This window comes from Pecten maximus, chromosome 15 (genome assembly GCF_902652985.1).
Source record: "Pecten maximus chromosome 15, xPecMax1.1, whole genome shotgun sequence".
NCBI lineage: Eukaryota > Metazoa > Mollusca > Bivalvia > Pectinida > Pectinidae > Pecten > Pecten maximus.
This window is the reverse complement of record NC_047029.1, coordinates 16,818,588-16,842,304: the sequence shown is the minus strand read 5'-3', so window position 1 is coordinate 16,842,304 and position 23,717 is coordinate 16,818,588. Positions and strand designations below refer to the sequence as shown.

At 35.1% G+C, this 23,717-nt stretch overlaps 2 protein-coding genes across 3 annotated transcripts; one reads left to right on the top strand and one right to left on the bottom strand.

Annotated features, from left to right (window-relative positions):
* Positions 1-596: 596 nt before the first annotated feature.
* LOC117343530 (dephospho-CoA kinase domain-containing protein-like) lies at positions 597-8,525 on the bottom strand. Its single transcript, XM_033905916.1, has 4 exons — positions 8,343-8,525; positions 6,004-6,207; positions 5,272-5,359; positions 597-2,301 (listed from the first exon to the last, which is right to left on the bottom strand). The coding sequence occupies exons 1-4, from the start codon at positions 8,452-8,454 to the stop codon at positions 2,028-2,030; spliced, it is 678 nt and encodes a 225-aa protein (XP_033761807.1). The 5' UTR covers positions 8,455-8,525; the 3' UTR covers positions 597-2,027.
* A 235-nt stretch (positions 8,526-8,760) lies between these two features.
* Positions 8,761-20,986, top strand: LOC117344155. Of its 2 annotated transcripts, none has more exons than XM_033906809.1 (5): positions 8,761-8,864; positions 16,266-16,459; positions 17,627-17,772; positions 18,719-19,629; positions 20,861-20,986. In XM_033906809.1, the coding sequence occupies exons 1-5, from the start codon at positions 8,766-8,768 to the stop codon at positions 20,906-20,908; spliced, it is 1,398 nt and encodes a 465-aa protein (XP_033762700.1). In that variant the 5' UTR covers positions 8,761-8,765; the 3' UTR covers positions 20,909-20,986. The 2 variants fall into 2 exon arrangements, with proteins under 2 accessions (XP_033762700.1, XP_033762699.1); XM_033906808.1 differs by having other exon boundaries at positions 18,716-19,629.
* The last annotated feature ends 2,731 nt before the right edge of the window (positions 20,987-23,717 follow it).

The window sequence follows — 23,717 nt, the reverse complement described above, 5'->3', positions numbered from 1 at the left end:
GCGGGCCTTGATAAGTGATCTAGGGTGGTGGGGTGGGGACTTAATCAATTAATCAATAAGTGATCTAGACGGGCGGGCCTTGATAAGTGATCTAGGGGGTCGGGCCTCAATAAGTGATCTAGGGTGGTGGGGTGGGGACTTAATCACTAAGTGATCTAGAGGTTCAGGCCTTGATAAGTGATCTAGGGTGGTGGGGTGGGGATTTAATAAGTGATCTAGAGGATCGGGCCTTGATAAGTGATCTAGGGTGGTGGGGTGGGGACTTAATAAGTGATCTAGAGGGTCGGGCCTTGATAAGTGATCTAGGGTGGTGGGGTGGGGACTTAATAAGTGATCTAGGGGGTCGGGCCTTGATAAGTGATCTAGGGGTGGTGGGGTGGGGACTTAATAAGTGATCTAGGGGGTCGGGCCTTGATAAGTGATCTAGGGTGGTGGGGTGGGGACTTAATAAGTGATCTAGGGGGTCGGGCCTTGATAAGTGATCTAGGGTGGGGACTTAATAAGTGATCTAGAGGGTCGGGCGTTGATAAGTGATCTAGCGGTTCGGACCTTACGTTATTTTTTTCATTCTCGGTCATTGGAACGTTTCAAGCCCCTGTGATTACATGAAGAGTGCTAGGATACCTAAATAAGCTAACAATAGGCACAGTGGGCCTGTATCACTCACAATGATGCTTCATCACGACAATGTATACACTGCTTCACACAACAGGAATACTCTACAATCGGTACAAAAGCTCGCCTCACATTGATATACCACTACACCTCACACTAGAATTAGGGGGTGAGTTAATTAACTATCAGTACAAAGTTCGCCACACATTGATACATGTATACCACTACAACTCACACTAGAATTAGGGGGTAAGTTCACTAACTGGAATCTGTTTATTGCAATACACGTACACTGATATTTTAACAACAAAAAAACATAGCAATATTTGAAGGTAAAGAAGACAGGCCTCTGACCATAATTGATTTCCCTCTATGTTCTCCCAAAGAAAAATCAACATTAAAATATTTCAAAAATTTGCAAAAAAATTCTAATTCAGTGTCACCAGTCCACTATATTATGGAAAAAATAAAAATATTACAACTTCCTGTGTCCTGCCGCACAAAAAAAACCCATGGAAATGGTGTAAAAACAAAGTTCTATCACTAGAATTTGATATTGCTCTATAAACCTAAGTTAAAATTATGCACATATCTGCAAGAGCTAAGTCAGGAAAAAATATTTAGTTCAGTCCTGAAATTTCCATATGTACTACATTTGTGTACAACGACCCGGAAGTATAATTGTGGTCCGAGGCCAGACAGTTAAATTAGGTTTTGCATCGTAGAAAGCATTGAAATTATTATGAAACATAGTTGACTCTGGGAAGTAATAGCTAACCCACACAGCAACCCTTAAACCAAATAGTAGAACCCTAGTACACTTATGAAGCAGTCTACTGACACATTTCAACACTTGTACAAAAAACTTATCATTTAGAAACCAAAGTTGACACGAAAGCATAAGCTCGCTCTCTGTGGCGAGCTAAAAATTCTGAAAATGACACCAATATAAAAATTAATTCAATTCTAGCAAAACAATTACAAAATTTAAGTTCCATAGAATATACAGAGGCAGAAAACGATAGAATTTTCGTGTTGTTCAACTTTGTCAATTGATATGTCTCCCTGGTAAAAGATACTAGCTACTTCTCTTTAGCTCAATCATTAGAGCATCAAATTAGTAATACATGTACATGTACAAAGGTTTTGGGATTGATCTCTTGTGGAGCCATTAATATAAATATCCAATACAAAATGTGCCAGTAATGACTGTTCCATTGATACAGACAATAATCAACATATAGAACATTAAGCCGCAGTCAATATTTTCTAACATCTTCAAAACAGGGATGTTTTAAATCACAATTTGGTGGGATACAAACATTTTGCGACTTGCTTTAATTTGCGGATCTTCTGTGAGTGATAATAATGGATTTGCTTGGTAATGATTTATGAATATAATAGTACATTGTTTAATAAAACACATAAAATAAAACTCCAAGTGTTACCAACAGAGCTGATGACATTAAAAGTCTCAGTCTCCAGTGTGCTTTACTTCTTTGAAATTTCCTGTGTAAATCTCGCACCTGTTTTTCCGTTGATATCAAACTTCCGCTATTGTCTATAACATAGGTGGCGACTTTTACTTTCTGAGCCAATGGCATTTGAGCGTCCATTCTGCCTCTGGCTTCCTCTTCTGTCAGTTTATTTCTTCCATCGAGTCTTTCTACTTGTTGGTCCTCAGAACTAAAACATCAAATGACACGTACAGTGGTAATATTCAAGACATGCTTCCCTTCCTAAGTGAAAATATTGAGGAGATTTCCCATAAGATTGTCAATTAATTCCGGATTCATAAGTTTGTCAGTCAGACCTGCCCCCAGTTTTTCATCAATATTTCTTTAAAGCCACATACTCACAAACAACCTAAAATTCTAGCTGCACACGTATTACCGTATAGCGGGAAATTTTAGCGGGGCTTTAATTTGGCGATTTGGCGGGTCCGTTTATAGATCGACAAAATTTAACCCGTCAAATTTTAACACCGCCAATTAAAAAGACGCGAAAATTTCAATTTTGCCATTAGTTTCCGTTCCGATCGCCATTTACCTTTGATAACTCCCGAGAGTAACGACTGGTGCGTAACGTTGGTTGTTGCCTTGCACCTGTCGGCCAAAATGCCGATAGGTATGAATAGCTATAGCTAGTGAACAACTACTCACGATACATGTATAGCAATACAAGTATGACATATATAGCATCATAATTATTTTTTGTGAAAACAAAGCCATCTACCCTTACCATTCAATGGACTGATGTTAACACTTTACCTGTATACTCATTGTCTAACATACCTGTACGTATACACATCATACAATAGATGACCACGTCGATAGCATACGGTTGATTAAATTCTCTTTGTCTGTTGCTTGTACACATACTCATATAAACACTAATTTGACAACACACTTCATCAGCATGGATAGAATGTATGGGCATAACATAATTATCTATGTATACCGGTAGGTAATATATATGCTCAACGCCAAATTAAAACCCTAGATTTAATGGAAATCGCTAAATTTTAACTCGCCAAAATTTAACTTTCAGTTTTCATGACCAAATCGCCAAATTTTATGACCGCTAAAATTTCCCGCTATACGGTATTGGCAATCCAAGATGCTCATTTACGCTCTCCTAACATCATAATGACCACTGGCCTGGACACTTGACCAGGGGATTCCCTGAGACATCAGTGTATAAAAATAACTCGCCGCATTTATATTTATCATGAGATTGGTCACGAAGCCAAGAACGAGGCTATAACAACGTGCACTGCACATAAACTACACACATGGCTGTTGTTTACATATCAAGCATATATACAGGAACTTTGCCTAATAATGCTTTCATTTAAACACAAACAGAATATCCACGTAATAACTGAACAAAATAAATATAGTTTATATTTAAATACTTAATTTTAAAATGTAGCAATATGCATACAACAAAACATCAATAAAATTTTGGATTGGTGAAGTTGACAATGTTCAAAAGCTAACCAGCAATCCAATAGACGTCTGGCAAAATCAGAATTTGAGTCTATTCCCTTTTCTTTTCTTGCTAAGTTCCAACAAATCATTTCCTTTCCTAAAAAAATACTCGGGTTTTGCCGATTCCACTCACGTTTGCGTCTTTTTTTGGCAGAATCTGTCAGCGTTTTCCCAGATCCACGCTTTTGGCGTTCCGCCATTTTGCATGGACTGTAAAACCCGCCATTGCATTATGCGACTAATTTTCAGAGAAACTTGGTCCGGGAGCCACAGTTATTATTTATGGGAATTCTGCGTATACTTTCATAAATACACATTTTCTTTCAGATTCTGATTCACGATAATCTGTTAGGTATGTATCAAGTCCGAAAACTGTGAAAAGCTCAAAATGTAAACATTGATATATGTTTCTTCGTGAGTATGTGGCTTTAAATATTCCCACAAGATAGCATAACAGAATTTAAAGATGATTTGATTTCCTTATCTAAGACGTTTCCTTAAATTCCGAAAAGCTTTCCTATGGATTTTTTTTTTTAAGTTAAGGGGTTTCTTTAATTACAATCAAGTTCAGGACCATTAAAGAAACCAGGGCAAGGTCCTAAGGTAATGATACTGGATAATTCACATCACTATCTTGATACATATTACAATATATATATATAGTCATTTGTTTGAAATAAATACATGAACTTTAATTATTAACCCTACAAGTACTGTACATGTACAGATGTGTGTGCTGAACTTGGTCACATGACTGAAGTAGATTTAATTATTTAATTAGAACATTCTATCGGTCAAATGACTAAATCATTTAATGTTAGCTTGTCATATCATATTGATAGTACAGTGAAATTGGATGTTGGTTTGAGGTTTCACACCCTTCTAACCACTAAGGTCAAACAAAGACCATTTACTCTTAGGACTTACAAGAGGCCAATGAGCCTTATCGGTCATCTGGCTCTAAAGACCCTTCTACTGTTGTAGTATACATACTCAGAAGTAAGTATATTGGTACTGTTGGTCATGGAGGCCATCTTGGATTTCGGACTGACCCAAAAAATAACAATACTTTGTCGTGGGCACTCTCAGTTTGAGCTGAATTCACCAGATAGAACTTGAGAAAAAGTTTGAAATATGAAAAGTTTACGAACAGCGGATGACGAATAGGTGTTGTTCAGGAAAACGGGAAAAAAGATTGTGCAAAATGGCCACCAAAGCTGCCATATCAAATTTCTTCATGATTCCGAAAAAATAGCAACACTTTGTTGGTTCCACTTTCTTAACATCTCTACAAAATTTCGGCTCAAAGGCACCATTGGAATTGGAGAAGAAGTCTAAAAGGTGTTTTTCAAGATCGCTTTCATGGCAGCCATCTGGGATTTCGGACCAAAAATTTGGTCAGGACCTTTCTGCAAGTTTGAGCAGAATCCCACAGGTAGATCTTGACAAGAAGTTTGAAACATGAAAAGTTTACGTACTGCGTACGACCACAGACAAATTAAAGCACGATGACTAAAGGTCAACCTGACCCAAACCTAAAAATATGTCAGAAAGACTATACTGTATACAAGTATACTCCTAGTTAGGACTCTATCTGTCAGGAAAACAATATTGTACATACCAGTACAGTTAGGACTCAATAGGTCATGATAACAATACATACCAGTTAACTACTACGGTATACGTCATGTAAGGAAGAACTTTTCCGGTCTCGTACAGAAGAGGAATGTCGAGGACAGCAAACGAATGACCTACAATGAAAACTATATCTGTCAAATTCTGTCTTGTCACATGTACATGCACTCTGCATATGAGTAGTAATCTATGAGAAAAGGTAGGACCTGCCTCATTGGTTTATTTACTTTTGGGAATTATCAAACGAGAATTGCTGGCACTATTCATAATCAATCAAAGGTCCTTGTTTTACAAATGTATCTTTTTAAATTTTAGGTACATGTATGATAATATTTCCCAAAAAAAAATTCTAGTTTTAGTCACTTTTAATTAAATTATTTTTATAGCTGATAACCTCAGCCTATATTTTTACCATGTTACCCCAGAACATTTAGTTTAATAGAAAATGCTGATACTCATGTAACAGAAAACAAGAGGCCCAGAGGGCCTGTATCGCTCACCTTGTTTTCATGAAATATGAAACAAGAAAGATGCTTAGTATATTGTTTAAACCAATTGACCTCTTTAGATCCCGCCCTTCTGCCCCTGCCTTCGGACCAGGTGAGCTAATAAATTGACAGATGATATGACACAAAATTTTACAAATTCAGACATTATATCCATATAAATCTTTTCCCAATAAAAGTATATTGTTATTATGATACCTTCAGTTAACAAGTGAATATTTCTGCAGCTGCCATCAATCAAATGTACATTTTACCTGTGATAAAGAGGTTGAAGATTTTCCATAACATAGCTTTATGTATTTCTGGGTGAGTGAGTGAATTCAACAGTCGTCTTTTCTGAGGATCAGCAAAAATTATCTCTCCAAGTTTTTCTCTGTTGAGTTCTCCATTCTCCAATAACACTTGGTCTCCAAAATGATGTCGGATCTTTTTCCAGGCTGGGGCTCCAGGGGAAACAACTTCATAATACAAAAGGGAGATAACACCGTTAAATATATGGATCTTCACCCGATACATCAGCCTGCACTACATGTACTATGATATGGAGAAACAATAATATAATCATAATTTATTGATTGAATAAAAAAACATAACAATGAATTTTTTAATGTATTTACTATGCGTTTAATCCTGCAGTTGCTTTTTTATCAGTGTATGTATATAATTAGTTGTACAACTGTATTGATTTTGATCAATTTTTGCTTTCTCTGAAGTTATTTTTTCATAGGCATAAATACTGGATAGTTTTGGAAAAGTAACAAAGAGTGTCATCTTTTTAACATGGCCCAATTACTGAAAAGACTGTTATTTAAGAATCGTTCATTTCTGTTACCCAATTTTGTCCTAAAATCGTTCATTTCTGTTATCCATTTTTGTCCTAAAATAACAATTTATATCACTGACTTAAAGTTTGTTCTTTGGTGACTTGTGTATATGTACATGTACAGCCATTTGGAACATATAGTACAAATGTCATAGGTGAGCATGAGTTTACCTGTCTTCTATATATATTTAGCCACATATGTTAAGAGTAAATGGAGTATTCCTTGTTTGTGTAATAATGTATGTTGATGAAAAAATTTGTGTTTCTTTTTCAAATTATCAGGCATAGTGCACAGGCGTCTGCATCTGGTTATTATTTATAGAAAAAAAATAGGCTTAAATCCCCCCCTCCACCCCTTTAAATACAAACCAGTAGCAGATCTATATGCCTAGCTGTGATTGGTGTAATTTAGTTATTACTCGAAGAGGTAGCTATTACGAGGTTGTGTCCAACACCTCTATACATGTAATTAAGGTGGATCGTGAATCGTGATCATGATACTTATCCCATATTATGTCACAATATATATTCAATTTCATCAAATATAAATTACGGAATCCTAAAAGAGCATATAATTAATATTATTATATTTATGCTAACTAGTTGATATCAATAAATCAGTAATTAGCAAAAGCTTTTGAATAAAAATTTGAGAAAAGTTGACTAGGCGACAAATGTTTGGGCTTAATGGTAATTAACACATGTGCACAGGTAACCAGGTTGTCTATGTCAAGATATACCTGGAAAAACTATATATAGTCTACATGGGTTAGCCACACACGTACCTATATAATATCTGGTTAATTTACACAACTTTTTTGTGTGTAATGTAAAACTAAAGAATTCAGAGAGCTTTATATCTAAATTTTATTTCCTGAAACAGTTACAATTAATATTATCATTGTATTAGTTTATCTACATCATGTATGTCATGCCAGGCTTTTTTGTAAAAAAAATATATGAAAAAGCTCAAATTGGACATGGAAATTATTGAATAAAACACTATTTTGATCATTTAAACAAAATCAAGCCTGGCATGACACGGATAAACACTAATACAATCGTATTATTGTCACTGTTTCACAAAAAAAATATTATAGATAAGCTTTCTGAATTCTTATTTTCTATAGTTTTTTCAGAGACATATATACAGTATATATGTCTCTGTTTTTTTTTTATTATACCAATTATAAACTAGGCCATTTTTTCTCATTCAAATAATTTTATATTGAAGTATCTGTTTTTAATGTTTCTGAAACTAACCTTTAACGATTATATATCACATCAAAACATTTGTGGATGGGTTCATTCATTGATTACAAACCGTTTGGTTATTTCTCAAACCTTTCTCGACACAAGTGAACTGAAAATATAAGTTGACGAAATACCCCTCTTTACAAATTACTCCTTTCCTTCCTCTCTTCCACCTTAATTTTCTCTCTTCCTGATTATATCTATTTTTCTCTGTCATCCTGTTTAAACTGTCCGAATTGTATAGTTTTCACTCTTAAATGCATAGTGTTTACATAATTACTGTATGCAGAGACCTACAGTTATACTGTATGCTGTCCATTTTTCAATTGCTTATTTATTTATAGGTGATAGATTTATATAAGTGTCTTAGACACTTACATAGTATTTCTATTTTCCTTTAATTTTGTATTGTATGCAATGTAATGTACTTAGATATTTGAATAAAAGAAAGTTTAAACTAAGTTGATGAACTTCCATCCGCCCCATATAATCAGGGGTGACCATTGTGACTGTTACCTTCCCGAGCTAATTTGTCTGCGTCGACAATTTTACAGCCAAGATCGGACAGGAGATTGGAGACCGTCGTTTTGCCAGAGGCTATTCCTCCGGTAAGGCCCACGAGAAACATTGCAAGTAGCTATAGGCCTACTTATTGTAGAAACGGAGCATACAGTGTGGCTGAGAACCGAAACCGGAAGAAGGTTGTACTTAACCCGTGAACATATTAGAAAACACTAACCGAATCATTTGATATTAAACAAAATAACATTCTTCAAAATTTAACTATTTGGTTTTCTATTAGAAAATAAATCTAACTTATTATTTGAAATGATATAAAGACTATGCCTATTTAATATGAAGAGTAATAGAGGATTGAATCATGCATGCATCAGTTAATCTACGTGTTATCTTTAGCGAAGTAATATTTTGAACGTCAACATGGCTGCCCCCATGGATGTTCCGTTGCATCACGTCCGAGGAGAAACTTGTAGCACAAGACCGACTTATAGAGAAGGAAGAAACCCAAAGGCCGTCAAAGTAAGATAATTCAAGTCGCAAGAAAATAATTCTACTGAAGGCGAAACGTTAAAACGGCTGACTATTTCAGAAAAAGTGTCATTTATATAATTTCTTACTAAACAGTTGAGTGTAAGCTAACCTTTACACCTAGTGCACTACGTTTAAACTACAGGTAAACTAGTAGTGCACTCTACCCTAAGAGGTGATGAACAGCAAAACCCCCATACATGTAATGGGCAGTACCCAAGGCTACCTGTGATTTATATAAGGCTGTGTGACGTATTCAACGAGTTATTAAAAAGGTTTTGGAAGTTTAGTTTGATGTTATATTTCAACCTTTCTATTCTTGTTAATTATACCAGAGACCTATATACTAGGGATTCGCAACAACCGCTTTTCTCGCAGAGTCACGACCTCACCTATTGTTCTCATAACCGGAGGTATATTTAGCACGAGATCTAGCGAGACCGAGCGCTGCGGCTGCGCGATAGGTGGATATCGGAGTTGTTTATATTAGTGACATGTGCCGTGCCAAGAGATGGCGACGACTGTCTGTGCACATGTGTCACCGCGTTTGGCCGAGATAACCCCATACTGGCGATAGTTATACCTATGCACTGTAATGTATATCGGCAGATGTGAACAACGATATTTAAGTAGTGTCTAACCGAAAAAAGCACCATTTTTCCGTTAAAGATTCATATAGAAACATGGAAAATGTCGTCCGATTTTCTACCATTAGACGATGATCTAAATTCAGATGTATAGAGAAATATACTGACGACGATTCTTATATTTTCGATAGTGATACGGACTTCAGTCAGTGCTTCCCTAATTATACCGGACTCTTACAAGGGGAAATATAATCACCTGTGTTATTTTCTTTGTATCTAAATACACTTTATTAATGACAACTGTCCAAGTATTGAATTACAGATGCTTGATCTTTTCTTGCTAATGTATACCGACGACATGGCTTTATTTGTTAACTGCCCAGAAGATTTACAAATTATGTTGGATTCTTTATATGCATATACCATAAAATGGAATCTGGAGGTCAATGTTGATATAACTAAAATCATGGTGTTTAGAAATTGTGGACAAATAAGAAATAATGAGCCATGGAAATATAATAATGAATAATAATGACAATATAGAAATTGTTGGCAGTTTTAAATACTTGGGTATGCTGTTCAACTACAATGGGAAGTTTTACAAAACACAACATTTTGCAGAACAAGGCAGAAAAGCTTTATTTTCTCTGACAACTTCTCTTAGAAATCATTGCTTGAGTGTAGAAACTTATTGTTCTATTTTTGATTCGTATGTAAATAGTATTTTACGTTATGCATCGGAAATATGGGGATTTCATAAAGCACCGGATGTCGAAAGCGTACATTAGAAATTCTGTAAAAAAAAATACTTAACTTAATAAGGTGCCTAAATCAACTTGCAATGACTTCGTTTACTGTGAATTGGGTAGATTACCATTAACTATTATGAGAAAATTAAGAGTGTTCAAATATTGGTGAAACAGTCGGATAATCTGGTATTGAAAACATGTCTTGATGAAATGGTAAATGAGAATGACGTGTGGATATGTGACATTATGAATGAATTAGCCGCTTTAGGTATTGAGTACATGTTTTATTCTAATTCACTAGTAGACTATGCTTTTAAAAGCATTGAGCAGAGATTGACCGATGTTACAAAACAAAACATGTTAACAGATATCTAGTTCGTCGAAAGGTAGATTATATATCGATATCTGATAGATAGCCACTGCATGTGTACAGTTTTAAACCTATAGAAACTAAATATAAATGTATGTGGAGTATCCTCACACAAATTAAATATAGAAATAGGTAGACATAATAATATTACCCAAAGAAATAGAACCTGTAACAATTGTGATTTGTGTGACATCGAGGATGAGTTTCATTTTATTTTGATATGTCCATTATATACAGGTCTGAGGGTAAAATGTATAAAACAATATTACCACAAAAGACATTCTGTTTTTAAATTAATCCAACTATTATCTGTTAATAATGTTAGAGAGTTGTCAAATTTAGGTTTATATCTATACTTGGCTTGCAAAAGACAAAATTTATTAGTGTAGATAATTTTATATTGAACAGTTTTCATGCAACACTCTCCTGTACACATCTGTAGTTGTTTAATGTTATATATCTTATATACCTATAGGCCTTAGAGCTCATCTGCACCCACCACTAGACCAGTGATTCGTTGATTTATTTCACCAGCAGTTTCACAGTATAAAAACCACCATTAAAACTATGCCTTTGATCTTTTTTTGGAGATATTTCTTGTTTATTAGACAAATGCTATAGCAAAAGTCTTAAGTAAAATGAAAAAAAAAAAAAAACACTGTCATGTTTGATGATTGATAATATTTTATTATTTAGTATTGAAAACTTTGATAGTGCTTAGGTCATGTACCCATGGTAGATCTTTTCTTCTTTGGCTTTCTGAAAAAAAAATCAAGTTTAATAAGTCTTGATACATTATGGTATAGAATAGGCAGAGAAGCTTCTATAAGATTTAAATTTGAAACATTCAAATTTCAAATACCCTGCAGTAAATTCATTACCCCAAATGTTGATTAAACAGATTCGTAAATTCAAAATTAACCTAAAAACATATATATCTAAATATGAATGGACCCATTTAAGTTTAATTAGGGAATGAGGACACACCTGAGGGATTTTTGTCTTCCAGAGTACAGGTAAATATTTAGATTGTATACTGCACAGCATGCCTTTAGTGAACTCTAGTATTTTGAGGAGATGGACATGGCCAGCCTAAGGACAGGTGTTGACAATGAGACACACCTGTTGATTCATGTATATCTCAAAGGTAATAAAGGTGTGGTCAATGTCCCTATGGTTTGGATGGAGTGGGGGAGCCCAGGTGATCACCATGACAATATTTTTTCTGTAGACCCAGAAGTACAGGTACATACAGGTATATACTCTACATATATTCTGAATGGACCCCCCTTTGAGTTTATTAGGAGATGCCCAATGACCAAGTGTTAATGTTTTTATCAAAGGTGAGGTGTGATCAATGCCCCAAAGGTTGGGGGGGGGGGGGGGGGGGGGGTGTATATATATCGGTCATAATGGGTAAACAAATACATATATAACCTTTTGATTTTATTAATTTCCCACACAATACAATAAAATATATACTGCAGTATTTAATGTTTTGCTATGTGCAAAAGATATCATAGCTATTATATTCCAACACACTCATTCCTCGATCAATCCCTGCAATTCTGTATCAAATATCTGTTTTGAAACACTAAATAATTTACAAAAAGTATAATATTTAATTTAATTTACATTAGACTGATTTATGCTTTTTTCAATTAGTTTCAATTAATGCATTTCTTTCAATAATGGCTTTATTATTCATGAGATAAATGTTAACAGAAGTCATGATTATACTATATAAAATTCTACAGATTATAGCTATCAAATCACTAATCTAATTATAAATATGATATTAAAGACAATGAATTACACAACAAATTTGACTAAACGCGATACAGTAACTATCGAGCAACAATTATTTGAAAACCATTTTGAAATTGGTCAATAAATAAAAAAGGAGTTAATTATATAAACTGAAACCATGTAGCACTGTCCTTAACACCAGCCATTCACAGTATAACCATAATTTGTTTTGTTTACTTATTTTCACTGGGCAATAACTAAATATTCACAATGAATTACACAACAAATTTGACTAAATGCGATACAGTAACTATTGAGCAACAATTATTTGAAAACCATTTTGAAATTGGTCAATAAATAAAAAAGGAGTTAATTATATAAACTGAAACCATGTAGCACTATCCCACCAGCCATTCACAGTATAACCATAATCTGTTTTGTTTACTTATTTTCACTGGGCAATAACTAAATATTCACAATGAATTACACAACAAATTTGACTAAACGCGATACAGTGACTATCGAGCAACAATTATTTGAAAACCATTTTGAAATTGGTCAATAAATAAAAAAGGAGTTAATTATATAAACTGAAACCATGTAGCACTGTCCTTAACACCAGCCATTCACAGTATAACCATAATTTGTTTTGTTTTCCTATTTTCACTGGGCAATAACTAAATATTCACAATGAATTACACAACAAATTTGACTAAACGCGATACAGTAACTATCGAGCAACAATTATTTGAAAACCATTTTGAAATTGGTCAATAAATAAAAAAGGAGTTAATTATATAAACTGAAACCATGTAGCACTGTCCTTAACACCAGCCATTCACAGTATAACCATAATTTGTTTTGTTTACTTCTTTTCACTGGGCAATAACTAAATATTCACAATGAATTACACAACAAATTTGACTAAACGCGATACACCACTTGTATTCGTAATTTCATAATTTTCTTCTATAAAGTTACCTGCTAACAAATATATTATAACACATGTGGATCATGTGGACCTTAATTTTTTTTTACAGTTCATGCTAACATGTTTTTTGCATTACTGTATAAAAACAAAATTTTGGGATACATTTTGATCAGCATTTAAGTGTTTCCCTATTGCATTAAGAAAATGATTAATTGTTCTTTACCTTAAAACAATGGGGATTTTACCTCTTCTTGTAATTAAATCTTATAAACTATATTTATTGAATATCTTTATTGTGAAGAAAAATGTATATAAAAATTAGTTATTTTTTGTGGATGATTCACAAAAAAAAAAAAAAAAAAAAAATGAAAATACATCCACAGGTAGATATTATATATGGGTAGTGTTAGATGCTAATTACTACAGGTAGGTAAGGCAGAGGAGCATGGCACAGCATGCTATAAATGGACCCCTGGGGGGTAATTGGGGACTTGACAAAACTATAGCCAGGTGTTAAAACAGGCACACCTGAAGACTAATCCTCATCTGATACATGGTGTTATGGAGGTCCATAAGGTGGTGGTGAGGTGGGGTTTGGGCCCTGGGGCCCAGGTGGACATGACAACAAGCATGTCCTGAGAGTACCAATTATACATACAGGTACAGGTACATAACTTGTGTAGATATTATAGTTCAAGTTCAAGTTTTATTTTATTTGAGTGTCACATGTCAATACAATACTTGATTAAAAAATGTACATAAGAACAATAAAATACATATTGACATCCAGCCATTATTGGCTTATGAGACACTAATTACGAATAAAATCTATTAAAAGCTATCAATTATGCTATCCGTTATTGTTAAATTATACAATGATTAAAATATATAGATTATCAATGTCACATACTTATTTTTTGGAGTTCAGAGACATACACTATAGTCTGTAATAGTTATGGTATTATCAGGCTACACATGAGCCTTGAATTAATTAGTAAATAATTGTACTGCATATTAATGAGCAAATTGCTCATCTTAATAATTAATTAAATTTCACACTGGATATATGAAAGTTACAACTGTACCATCCTATAGTGTAGAACATGGTTAGTCTCCAACCCTCATATATACAAAATACAAGATATTACTTTCAGGAGAATTAAACATACTATAACAATGCTGTTGGTATATATTTCCTGCATTTGTACGTATTAAAAATGGTAGCTGCTAATATAAGCTATCAGAAATGCTATCCATTATCATTGATATCTACAATGATTAAAATCTATCGATTATCATTTTATCAATATCACATGTACACTTATTTTGAGGTTCAGAGACTAACATTAGTCTGTAATGGTATTATCAGGCAACATACATCAGCCTTGAATTAAGTAAATAACATAATTGTACCGTATATCAACGAGCAAATTGCTCAACTTAGTAATTAATTAATTCCACAAAAACCATCATGTAGTGTAGAACATGGTTAGTCTCTGGCTAACCCTCATATATTACAGCATACAAGATATTACTTTTAGAAGAATTAAACATACCAGGGTTCACGCAGTATGATGAGTGTAGGACAAAAGCCCCCCCCGGACATTAGCCCCTCCGGACATTAGCCCCTAGGACAAAAGCCCATCCGGACGAAAGCCCCCCTGGACATTAGCCCCTCCGGACAAAAGCCCCTTCTTTATAAATTTAGCTGGTATACTTTAAATAAATCTGTACTTTTGAAAAACAGAAACTATATATATATATTGTGGTTTTTATCTCTGAAATTTGGAGAATAATTGTGTGGAAAATGAAGGTCCTTGGTTCAATGTCAGTGTAGCATTATATGTCTGTGGTTAAACATCATAATTTATTTTTTCAAACTTAATATTATTAAGTCAGCTAAAAATTTCAGGAAAGTTCTCCATGATGAACAAATTGTTACTGATTACACATAATTTTTGACTTCCTAATATACTGCAAATATTGCTAATCAAAGAAATGCCTACAAAAGCAATAAACATTAAATTTTGATCCCTATTTACAGTATCTCAAATTATAATATAATAAGTACCTAACCAAACATGTTGCTCTGCATTGTAATAAGTTTAATTTTAGGAATGATTAAAATCAAAGAAACAATGAAGCCATTAATGATATATTTCTTTCCAAGAGAATACAACATCAATGAAAAACCTACCAAACACTGTTTAACAGCTTATTGTTTATGTAACAGACAGTTCAAGTAGTTGTTGTTGGAACCAGTTGTTTACATTGCCGAAGCCACTGATGACATATGTATATGTACCAATTAAAATCATAAAAAATTTCAGAGATAAAAACAACAATATATATATATAGTTTCTGTTTTTCAAAAGTACAGATTTATTTAAAGTATACCAGCTAAATTTATAAAGAAGGGGCTTTCGTCCGGAGGGGCTATGTCCTAGGGGGCTATCGTCCGGAGGGGGCTTTTGTCCTAGGGGGCTAATGTGCGGGGGGGGGGGGGGGGGGGGGGGGGGGGGGGGGGGGGGGGCTTTTGTCCTACACTCGTCCAGTGGCACTGTCCATTACCTGTAAAGGGGGATTTGTGGTCACACCTGCTGGACGTAGTGCAATACTAGTTTACCTGTAGCTTAAATGTAGTGCACTTACTAGGGTGTAAAGGTTAATTAGCTTACACTCAACTGTACCTGTGATTTGTAAGGGTGTCTGGGATGAATTTTCTTAACATTAATTGTTTATGTCGGGTTTAGATGTACGATCAATGTACGTGTGTGTGTGTGTGTGTTTTAAACTTCAATGTTTTCCAAATTGCTGGTGTTTGGGCCAGAGGAAACTCAGACAAATTTTTGCTGCCCCACTCCCCATCAAAATTATTGCATAGAATCGAAGAAGCATAATGATACTGTTTAATTTTGTGCTACATGCATGTTTGTTTGTTTGTTTTTTTGTACAAAATCCTTGTTAGAACACCATCTTTAATATTTGTCAAATATTTCTTTCCAGGTGTACACTGTTAACCTTGAGTCTAGCTACCTCCTGGTACAGGGCGTTCCAGCTGTAGGAGCAACACAGGAACTTATCAAGTTATTTGCTCTGTATGGTGCAATATCAGAGTACAGATTTCTGGATGAATATCCAACAGCTGATAAATTCACAGATGTATACCTCATTAAGTTCGAACGAATTCAGGCAGCAAGGTACACATAACTAATTTATTCAATTTGCCCGTCTTATCATTAACATGACTATGTACCATTTTCCCTGTAACTCATCCCTCAGCTTCCCTTTTCCTCCACTTCCCTTTTCTTTATGCCCCACACCTATTGAGGTAGGGAATGTGTAAACACCCTGACATATAGCTCCCTCATCCAGATCCCAAACCTCTCTTATTTAAAGGTATAAGAATGCAAAAGACAGTGGAGTTTACAGTTACAGCATTAATTTTAAAACATGGAAACTAGAAGCTCTTACTGAAAAAAATTACTGTATATATATATATCTTTATACGCCCTTCAATGGCGGGTCGTATTATAGTATACCCTGAGCTTTCAGTTCGTCCTTCCGTCTGTCCGTTTATTTTTACTTTTTAGCACTCTCTAGCCTTTATTTATCAACAGATTTTCTATGAAACTTGCTACAAATATTTTATTGGAACAATAGCTCAAGTGAGTTTGTGTTACGGAATTTGGGATTATTTTTACCAGAGTTATGTCCCTTTTATTTCTTAATATGGGCATTGTGTAGAAAATGCAAGAAGTTTTCTATTTCTTATTCAATCTTCTAAGATTTTGTTCACTACAACAAGAAAAAGTTATGTTCAACATACCTGTATATTAGGGATTTTTCTGCGCCCGTCAATGACACTACATTTTCCCGTGGTAGCTTTTCCAGTGACAGGTGTATGCATGTGGAGCGCTTGTTATATTTTAATGCACTGTAAGTGAACCGCCGCCTTCCTTAAATTGTGTGCGTGCCCTAGCCTGAGGATTGACTCATTGTATATACAATTGTACATGTATATGGTGCCAGTAATACACATAAATATAGATTATGAATCTTGATTTTGAAAGATTTTTTTTTTTTTAACTTTTTGTTTTGAAACAGAGAGGCACTAAAAAAGAAGAAATCAGTAGATTTAGAAACTAATAGAAAATGACACCATCTAGTCTGTAATTATTAAAACTACATTACTGTAGTGGAACTGGACTAGGATGAACATTGGTGATCAGGTACGTACATATGTACAATAAAAAATGTATCTCAATCGGTAGAGCATTCGGCTAGTGTTCAGAGGTCCCAGGTTCGAACCCCGGTTTGGCCATTCATTTTCCCTCTCCTAATACATTAACATGATCATGTTTCAGAATTGCTAGGAGGAAATTGGATGATTGGTCATTTTTTGGGGGCATTCTGCATGTAAGTTACGCACCAGAAAATGAAAGTGTGGAAGAAACTCGTCTAAAACTACAGGATCGAAGGAAAGCCATTGCTGTGAGGATCAGGAAAAATGGTAGGTGGTTGTTATCAATCAACAAAGCCAGGGGTTAATCTAGAATTCAGGAATACTACCCATTATGAATTAGATTAAAGGGGATTTGAAGGGCCGCAGTACTAGTGTCTTGAATTATTCTTTAAACTTCAGCATTTTACAGCTATTCTTTCATGGAATTTTTTTCTTGATTGGGATTTGTTTTTATTCAAAGGGGAAAACATCTTCAGTGGGGAATACTACCTAATTTCAGTAGTAAAATCAGTCTAGAAATTAACCTCTGAGAGCATACCATTATACTTAACCGCTGATTATATAAACTGATACAAAATATCAAGTCAGCTTTGGCGAAATTAAATCAATATAATATTATAAAATCTAAATTATACCTTTTTTTTCATTTGATAATCCAATATCTAGTTCAGAATGGTCAAGCCATAATGTATTTAACATTATATCATTAAGAAAAAAACACTACATCATAATAATAATACATATTACCACTTTTTTGATATCAATGCATTCCTGTCTAACAGAAAATGAAATGTCACCAAATGTAAATAGACCTCGGTTGTAAAAGGTCCTTAATTCATTAATAAAGTTGCCCAACCGTTATTGAAAATATGAAACACCCAAGCAATCCAGTATAAATGTGAAGTTCATGAATATCTTAAATTTGTGTAAATTATTGCTTTTTTAAAGAGTATTTGTTAAAATCTTTTGCCCATTCAAATTCACTTGAAGTTAGTGGTTTACGCTAAGTATATGTGCTTTTGTAAACACTTGCCATGGTAAGAACCATAGAATGGGTATATATATCAATCTCATAGATATGTACAATAAAAAAATCCACTGAAGAGCCTAATCTGGGAGACCATAGGTATTAAAAAAACTCTAGAGAACTCAATAACATATGTTGTTTGATAAAAGTCCTAGTGCATCATCTTACATTGTATATTTTCAGAAGCTGAGAGTGGCAAACCCAGAGTCAACAACAGTGGTACATCTGGCCAATCACAGATGGCTATATCAGGTCAGAGGTCAAGTTCTCAAGGTCAGAGGTCAAATCAATGGTCTACAGATAGACAATCTCATATAAAATCATTCCAAGACAGTAAGTCTTCAGAAACACGTGTTCCTAGGGATAAAACTTCCACTGGGGGGCCGGCTGACAGGACTCGTGAAGGTGACACTCGCGTTCCTCCGCCATCATCTAAGGCAGATATTCTACCATTGGAGGAGGAACAACAGATTTGGATTCCACCTCCTCCAAAAGAGATGGCTTACAGAGAAAATTCACATCACTCAACAACAGATTATGAGTTCGCGCGAGTGAGAACAGCTCACTCTGTGTACCCAGCCGATTATGATGCTAGAATTTCGACAGGTTCTGACGAAACGAAAAAATATCCAGGTGCATACACGCAGCAAAAATGGGAAGAAAATCCAGAAAAAATGCCTAAAACTAATAAAGACTTCAAAGAAAGGTTTCAGAAACAAAATTTGACAAAGGGAGATAATGCAGACGACACTAAACAAAAAGTTGGTAGTAACCGTAATACCGATCAGAGTATTGTTAAATATTCGGAAGTAAAAACTCAGGCAGGTGTTGTTGTCCGTACATTCAAACCACAGACAGCACCTCCGAAATTTGTTCCACGACAGATGCTGAATTTATCAAAAAAGACTGTACACAATTCAGTTAATGCTCAGAAGGATGAAGTGAACAAAGAGCTTAGACAAAATGCTTTAAAACTTCGGGAACTTCATGGGCCTGTAGCTCGGGGTCAGGACAGAGTTCAGGAACCAGTAAAACCTACGGAAGCTGAGGAATCCATGGAGAAGACAAGGTCACAGATTAGGAAACGTGTCTCTGAGGTAAGTTTGTATACATATATATATATGGACCATCATTTGGAAAATCGTGCCAAGCCCCTGTGGCTTAAACATATACTGTATTTCACAACTTTTGTATTTAAAAAAAGAATGGATATGTTAATAAGAAACAATGAGCTTATCAACAGAGACAGCTGATTTCTATCCCCTGCAGTCTATAATATGGGTTGGTAATATATGCTTTCAAGTTCTGAAAAGTTATCCTTTGTATTCTAAGTTGTTAAAGAAGCTATATACAAATGTACATGCATCTACATCACCAAAAAAGAGTTATGGTCTATTGGAAACAATAGGATTGTTGACTATTGTTTTATAAATACCAAAGGATGCATACTCTACATAATTACCACCTTCGAAGGGGGCCCTGGTTGTTCCAATACTTTGTCACTAGCCCTCCACCTCTGGATTGTGAGTTCGAAACCTACGTGGGGCAGTTGCCTGGTACTGACCGTAGGCTGGTGTTTTTTCTCTAGGTACTCCAGCTTTCCTCCACCTCCAAAACCTGGCACGTCCTTAAATGACCCTGGCTGTTAATAGGACATTAAACAGAAATAAACCAAACCAAACCACCTTAGAATTGTATCTTATCAATCTAAAGTGTGTTAATATTTGTTAATTGTTTCCCAAAGAAATTCTGTTGAGCTCCATCTTTATATTTTATATGTCACCTTCATCCTTATAAAACAATCATTTATAGGACACAGCAAGTATCTCTTCTCATTGGTAAATAAGTAGGTACAGGTTCAATGTGTATTTCTATAATGTGTGTGATATTACCGTAGGGCGTTTTTTTTTTTTATACACTGTTGACAGTGTAACTACATGTATTTCTTTGCAATAAAGTATATAAAATTTGCTTCATCAAAAATCTCATAACCGTTGAGGAAGGATTGATGTCTTATATTTCAAATATTGATCAGCATTAATCTCCAGGTCCCAGTTGTTCAAAAGATGATTAGACTAATCAGGATTTAAAAACAATTTTAAAATCCCATTGAAATAATTGGTAAATCTAACTTTTTTTTATGAAATTATAAAACTAATCAGCATCTTCCTTACCTATTTTATTACATACACAAAGGTTACGAAGTAAAGGGGAAATTAAATTTAAAATAATCCAGTGATTAAGCTCCTTTTGAACAACTGGGCCCAGATCAAGGCCATTAATATTGTTGTACAGATCATAAAAGTTGCTACTAATTTTGTATTACAGATTACCAGTGCTGAGGAAAGCGTGACGAAGAAAGCTAAATCAAGCTGACAGTACCTTGGTGTAACATCTGTTATATTTATTGCTCTATTTAATTCTGTCTCCTTAAAATAAAATGTTTTCAAAAACTGTTGGTCTTTTTAGTTGTTTAGTATATGATCTTGTTTAGCAGTTGTCTCCCTTTGTCCATGTGTCTTACAAATGCCTGAGTGAATTCAGGCTTAATGAAAGTATCAACTATAGATAAATTTGTGGTGAAAAGTTTAGTTAGATAATCCGACACTTCAACCTATAGCCATTGTGTTTTGTCTGTCGTCATGCACCGTGTGTAAACTTTTCACATTTCAAATTTCTTCCCAAGTTCTGTCAGTCCTACTCGGCGCAAACAAAATGTTGTTATTTTTCAGCTTCATGAATACCTCGACAATATTATAACATGATTACACCGTCATGGTTTTCCTGAACAACACCTATTTTAAACTTCTCAAATTTCGCCAGTGGGATTCAGCTCAAATTTACTTGAAATGATCCGGAGATGGTTCTGACCAATTAAGTGTTGTTATTTCTCCCGATTGTTGTCAGTGCCACGATACTGCTACTGAGTATGTATACTAATATTATACAAGGGTCTGATGAAGTCAGATGACTGTTAAGGTCCATGGCCTCTTGTGTTATTATCCCACCTTCCTCAGATGTTGGGCTAAACATATCACCTTTTGTCCATGGTCTGTCATCCATCCGTCCATCCCTCCTTCCTTAATTCTGTCCAATTTTCCGTAAACAATTCTTTTTACCATTATGTCTCAGCAAGTACTGAATAGATCTTTCTCAAATTCCATATGTAGATTCCCCTTGGCTCCTAGTTATGCATGGTCAATTTTGAGACTGATCATAAACAAAATGGCTGGCAGGCAGCTATGTTGTGTTTTTTTTTAATTTCTATACATTTTATGTATGTTTCCCATGGTCTCTAGCTGGGCATATTGAATTTTTAGACTGAAACAATATGTCCGAAAGGCAGCCATTTTGAATTTTTCGGTTGAAGTTTATTAGGTTTGCCTTAGCTTCTTGGTCCCTTGCTAGGTTCATTGAATTTTTAGACCGAGGCCGATAGCTAGGTGACGATTTTGAATTTTGACAGGTTGAAGTTTTTTACCTCTATTTCCCAGAAAATATAAGATAGATATTTTTTCAAATTTCATATGTACACAATGTAGGTTCCCCTTGGTCCCTAGTTGTGTCAATTAAATTTTGAGACTGACTGAAAGACAAATTAGCTGACAGGAGATCATTTAGAATTTTAAGGGCTGAACATTTTTATCATTATTTCTCAGAAAGTTCCTCGCGGATTTTTATGAAGTTTTCTATGTTGATTCACCTTGGCGTACAGTTGTGCATATTTAATTTGGAGACTGATTGGAAAACAAAATGGCTAATAGTGGCCATCTTGGACTTTGACAATTAACGTTTGTTATCACTATTTCTTCAGTGCTAGAAAGATATTTCTTGAACTTGCACTGGCAGATTTAAGAGGAGGCGCGGGGGGGGGGGGGTGACTCCCCCTAATTTGGCAAGTGGCCAGAGGGACGGGGCCAATAGGGGAAATTGAGGCAATTCCTTTAAATGGCTACTTGTCATAAAGTTATGAATGGATTTGAACCCAATTTAGTCAGGAACATCCTTTGGGGAAGGGGACAGATTTTGCATAAATGATGACTCTGACCCCAGAGGGGCCAAAGGGGCGGGGCCCAATAGGGGAAATAGAGTTAATTCCTTTAAATCACTACTATATACATGTATATATATATAGTCATAAAGTTATGAATGGATTTGAACCCAGTTTAGTCAGAGACATCCTTGGGGGAAGCAAAACAGGTTTTGCATAAATGGTGACTCTAACCCCCAAGGGCCAAAGGGATGGGGGTCAAATAGGGGAAATAGAGGTAATTCCTTTAAATCGCTACTAATCATAAAGGTATGAATCGATTTGAACCCAATATGGTCAGAAACATCCTTGGGGGAAGGGGAACAGATTTTGCATAAATGGCGACTTTGACCCCAAGGGGCCAAAGGGGTGGGGCCCAATAGGGAAAATAAAGGTAGTTCCTTTAAATCGCTGCTAATCATAAAGTTAAGAATGCATGTTGTAAATTTAGAGAGTCTGGACTTCATTATTTCTTTAAAGCAGTTGGGATCCCCACACTATAACCATATATAGCATTGTTTGAGGTTGACAAATAAAACGAATTGAACATGAACATTATTTTGACACTTGGTCAAATCCAACCAGGTGAGCGATACAGGCACCATGAGCCTCTTGTTTGTGGATATACAAAACAGAACAGATTTTCTGCATTAAACATATGTGTCAAGGATACATACACTCAGGTTTTGAAGAAAAGAAATTTTCACTAATTATGTGATTAAGCTAATCACCTTTGGACAACTGGTTCCAGGTGTTCCTCAAGGGCGAGCATCTTCCACCATCACACTCAGCATACAAATTTAGGTCAAATTTAGGGCCTGATTAGCCAGAGTTTCCTCTGGCCCTGACACCATATGTGCCCTACACCAGACATGGTGTCAAGGCCAGAGGAAACTTGGACTGGGGTCTGATCTGTTGCTATATATAACACTTATCAGAACTGGGCCTTTTTATATCCACATTGTGGACTGTGTTACACAGGATCAGTTTTGTTATACCTGAGATCATTTATACTAGAATTTCAGGATATCAAGCCAGGGACAGAAATATGCTGATTATTCATTTATCAAGTCAAACAACGCATAATTGCTAAGTGATAATTGAATAAGACTTTTTTAAGAGTTTTTCTTTCAGTGTACAATACACTGTATGTAT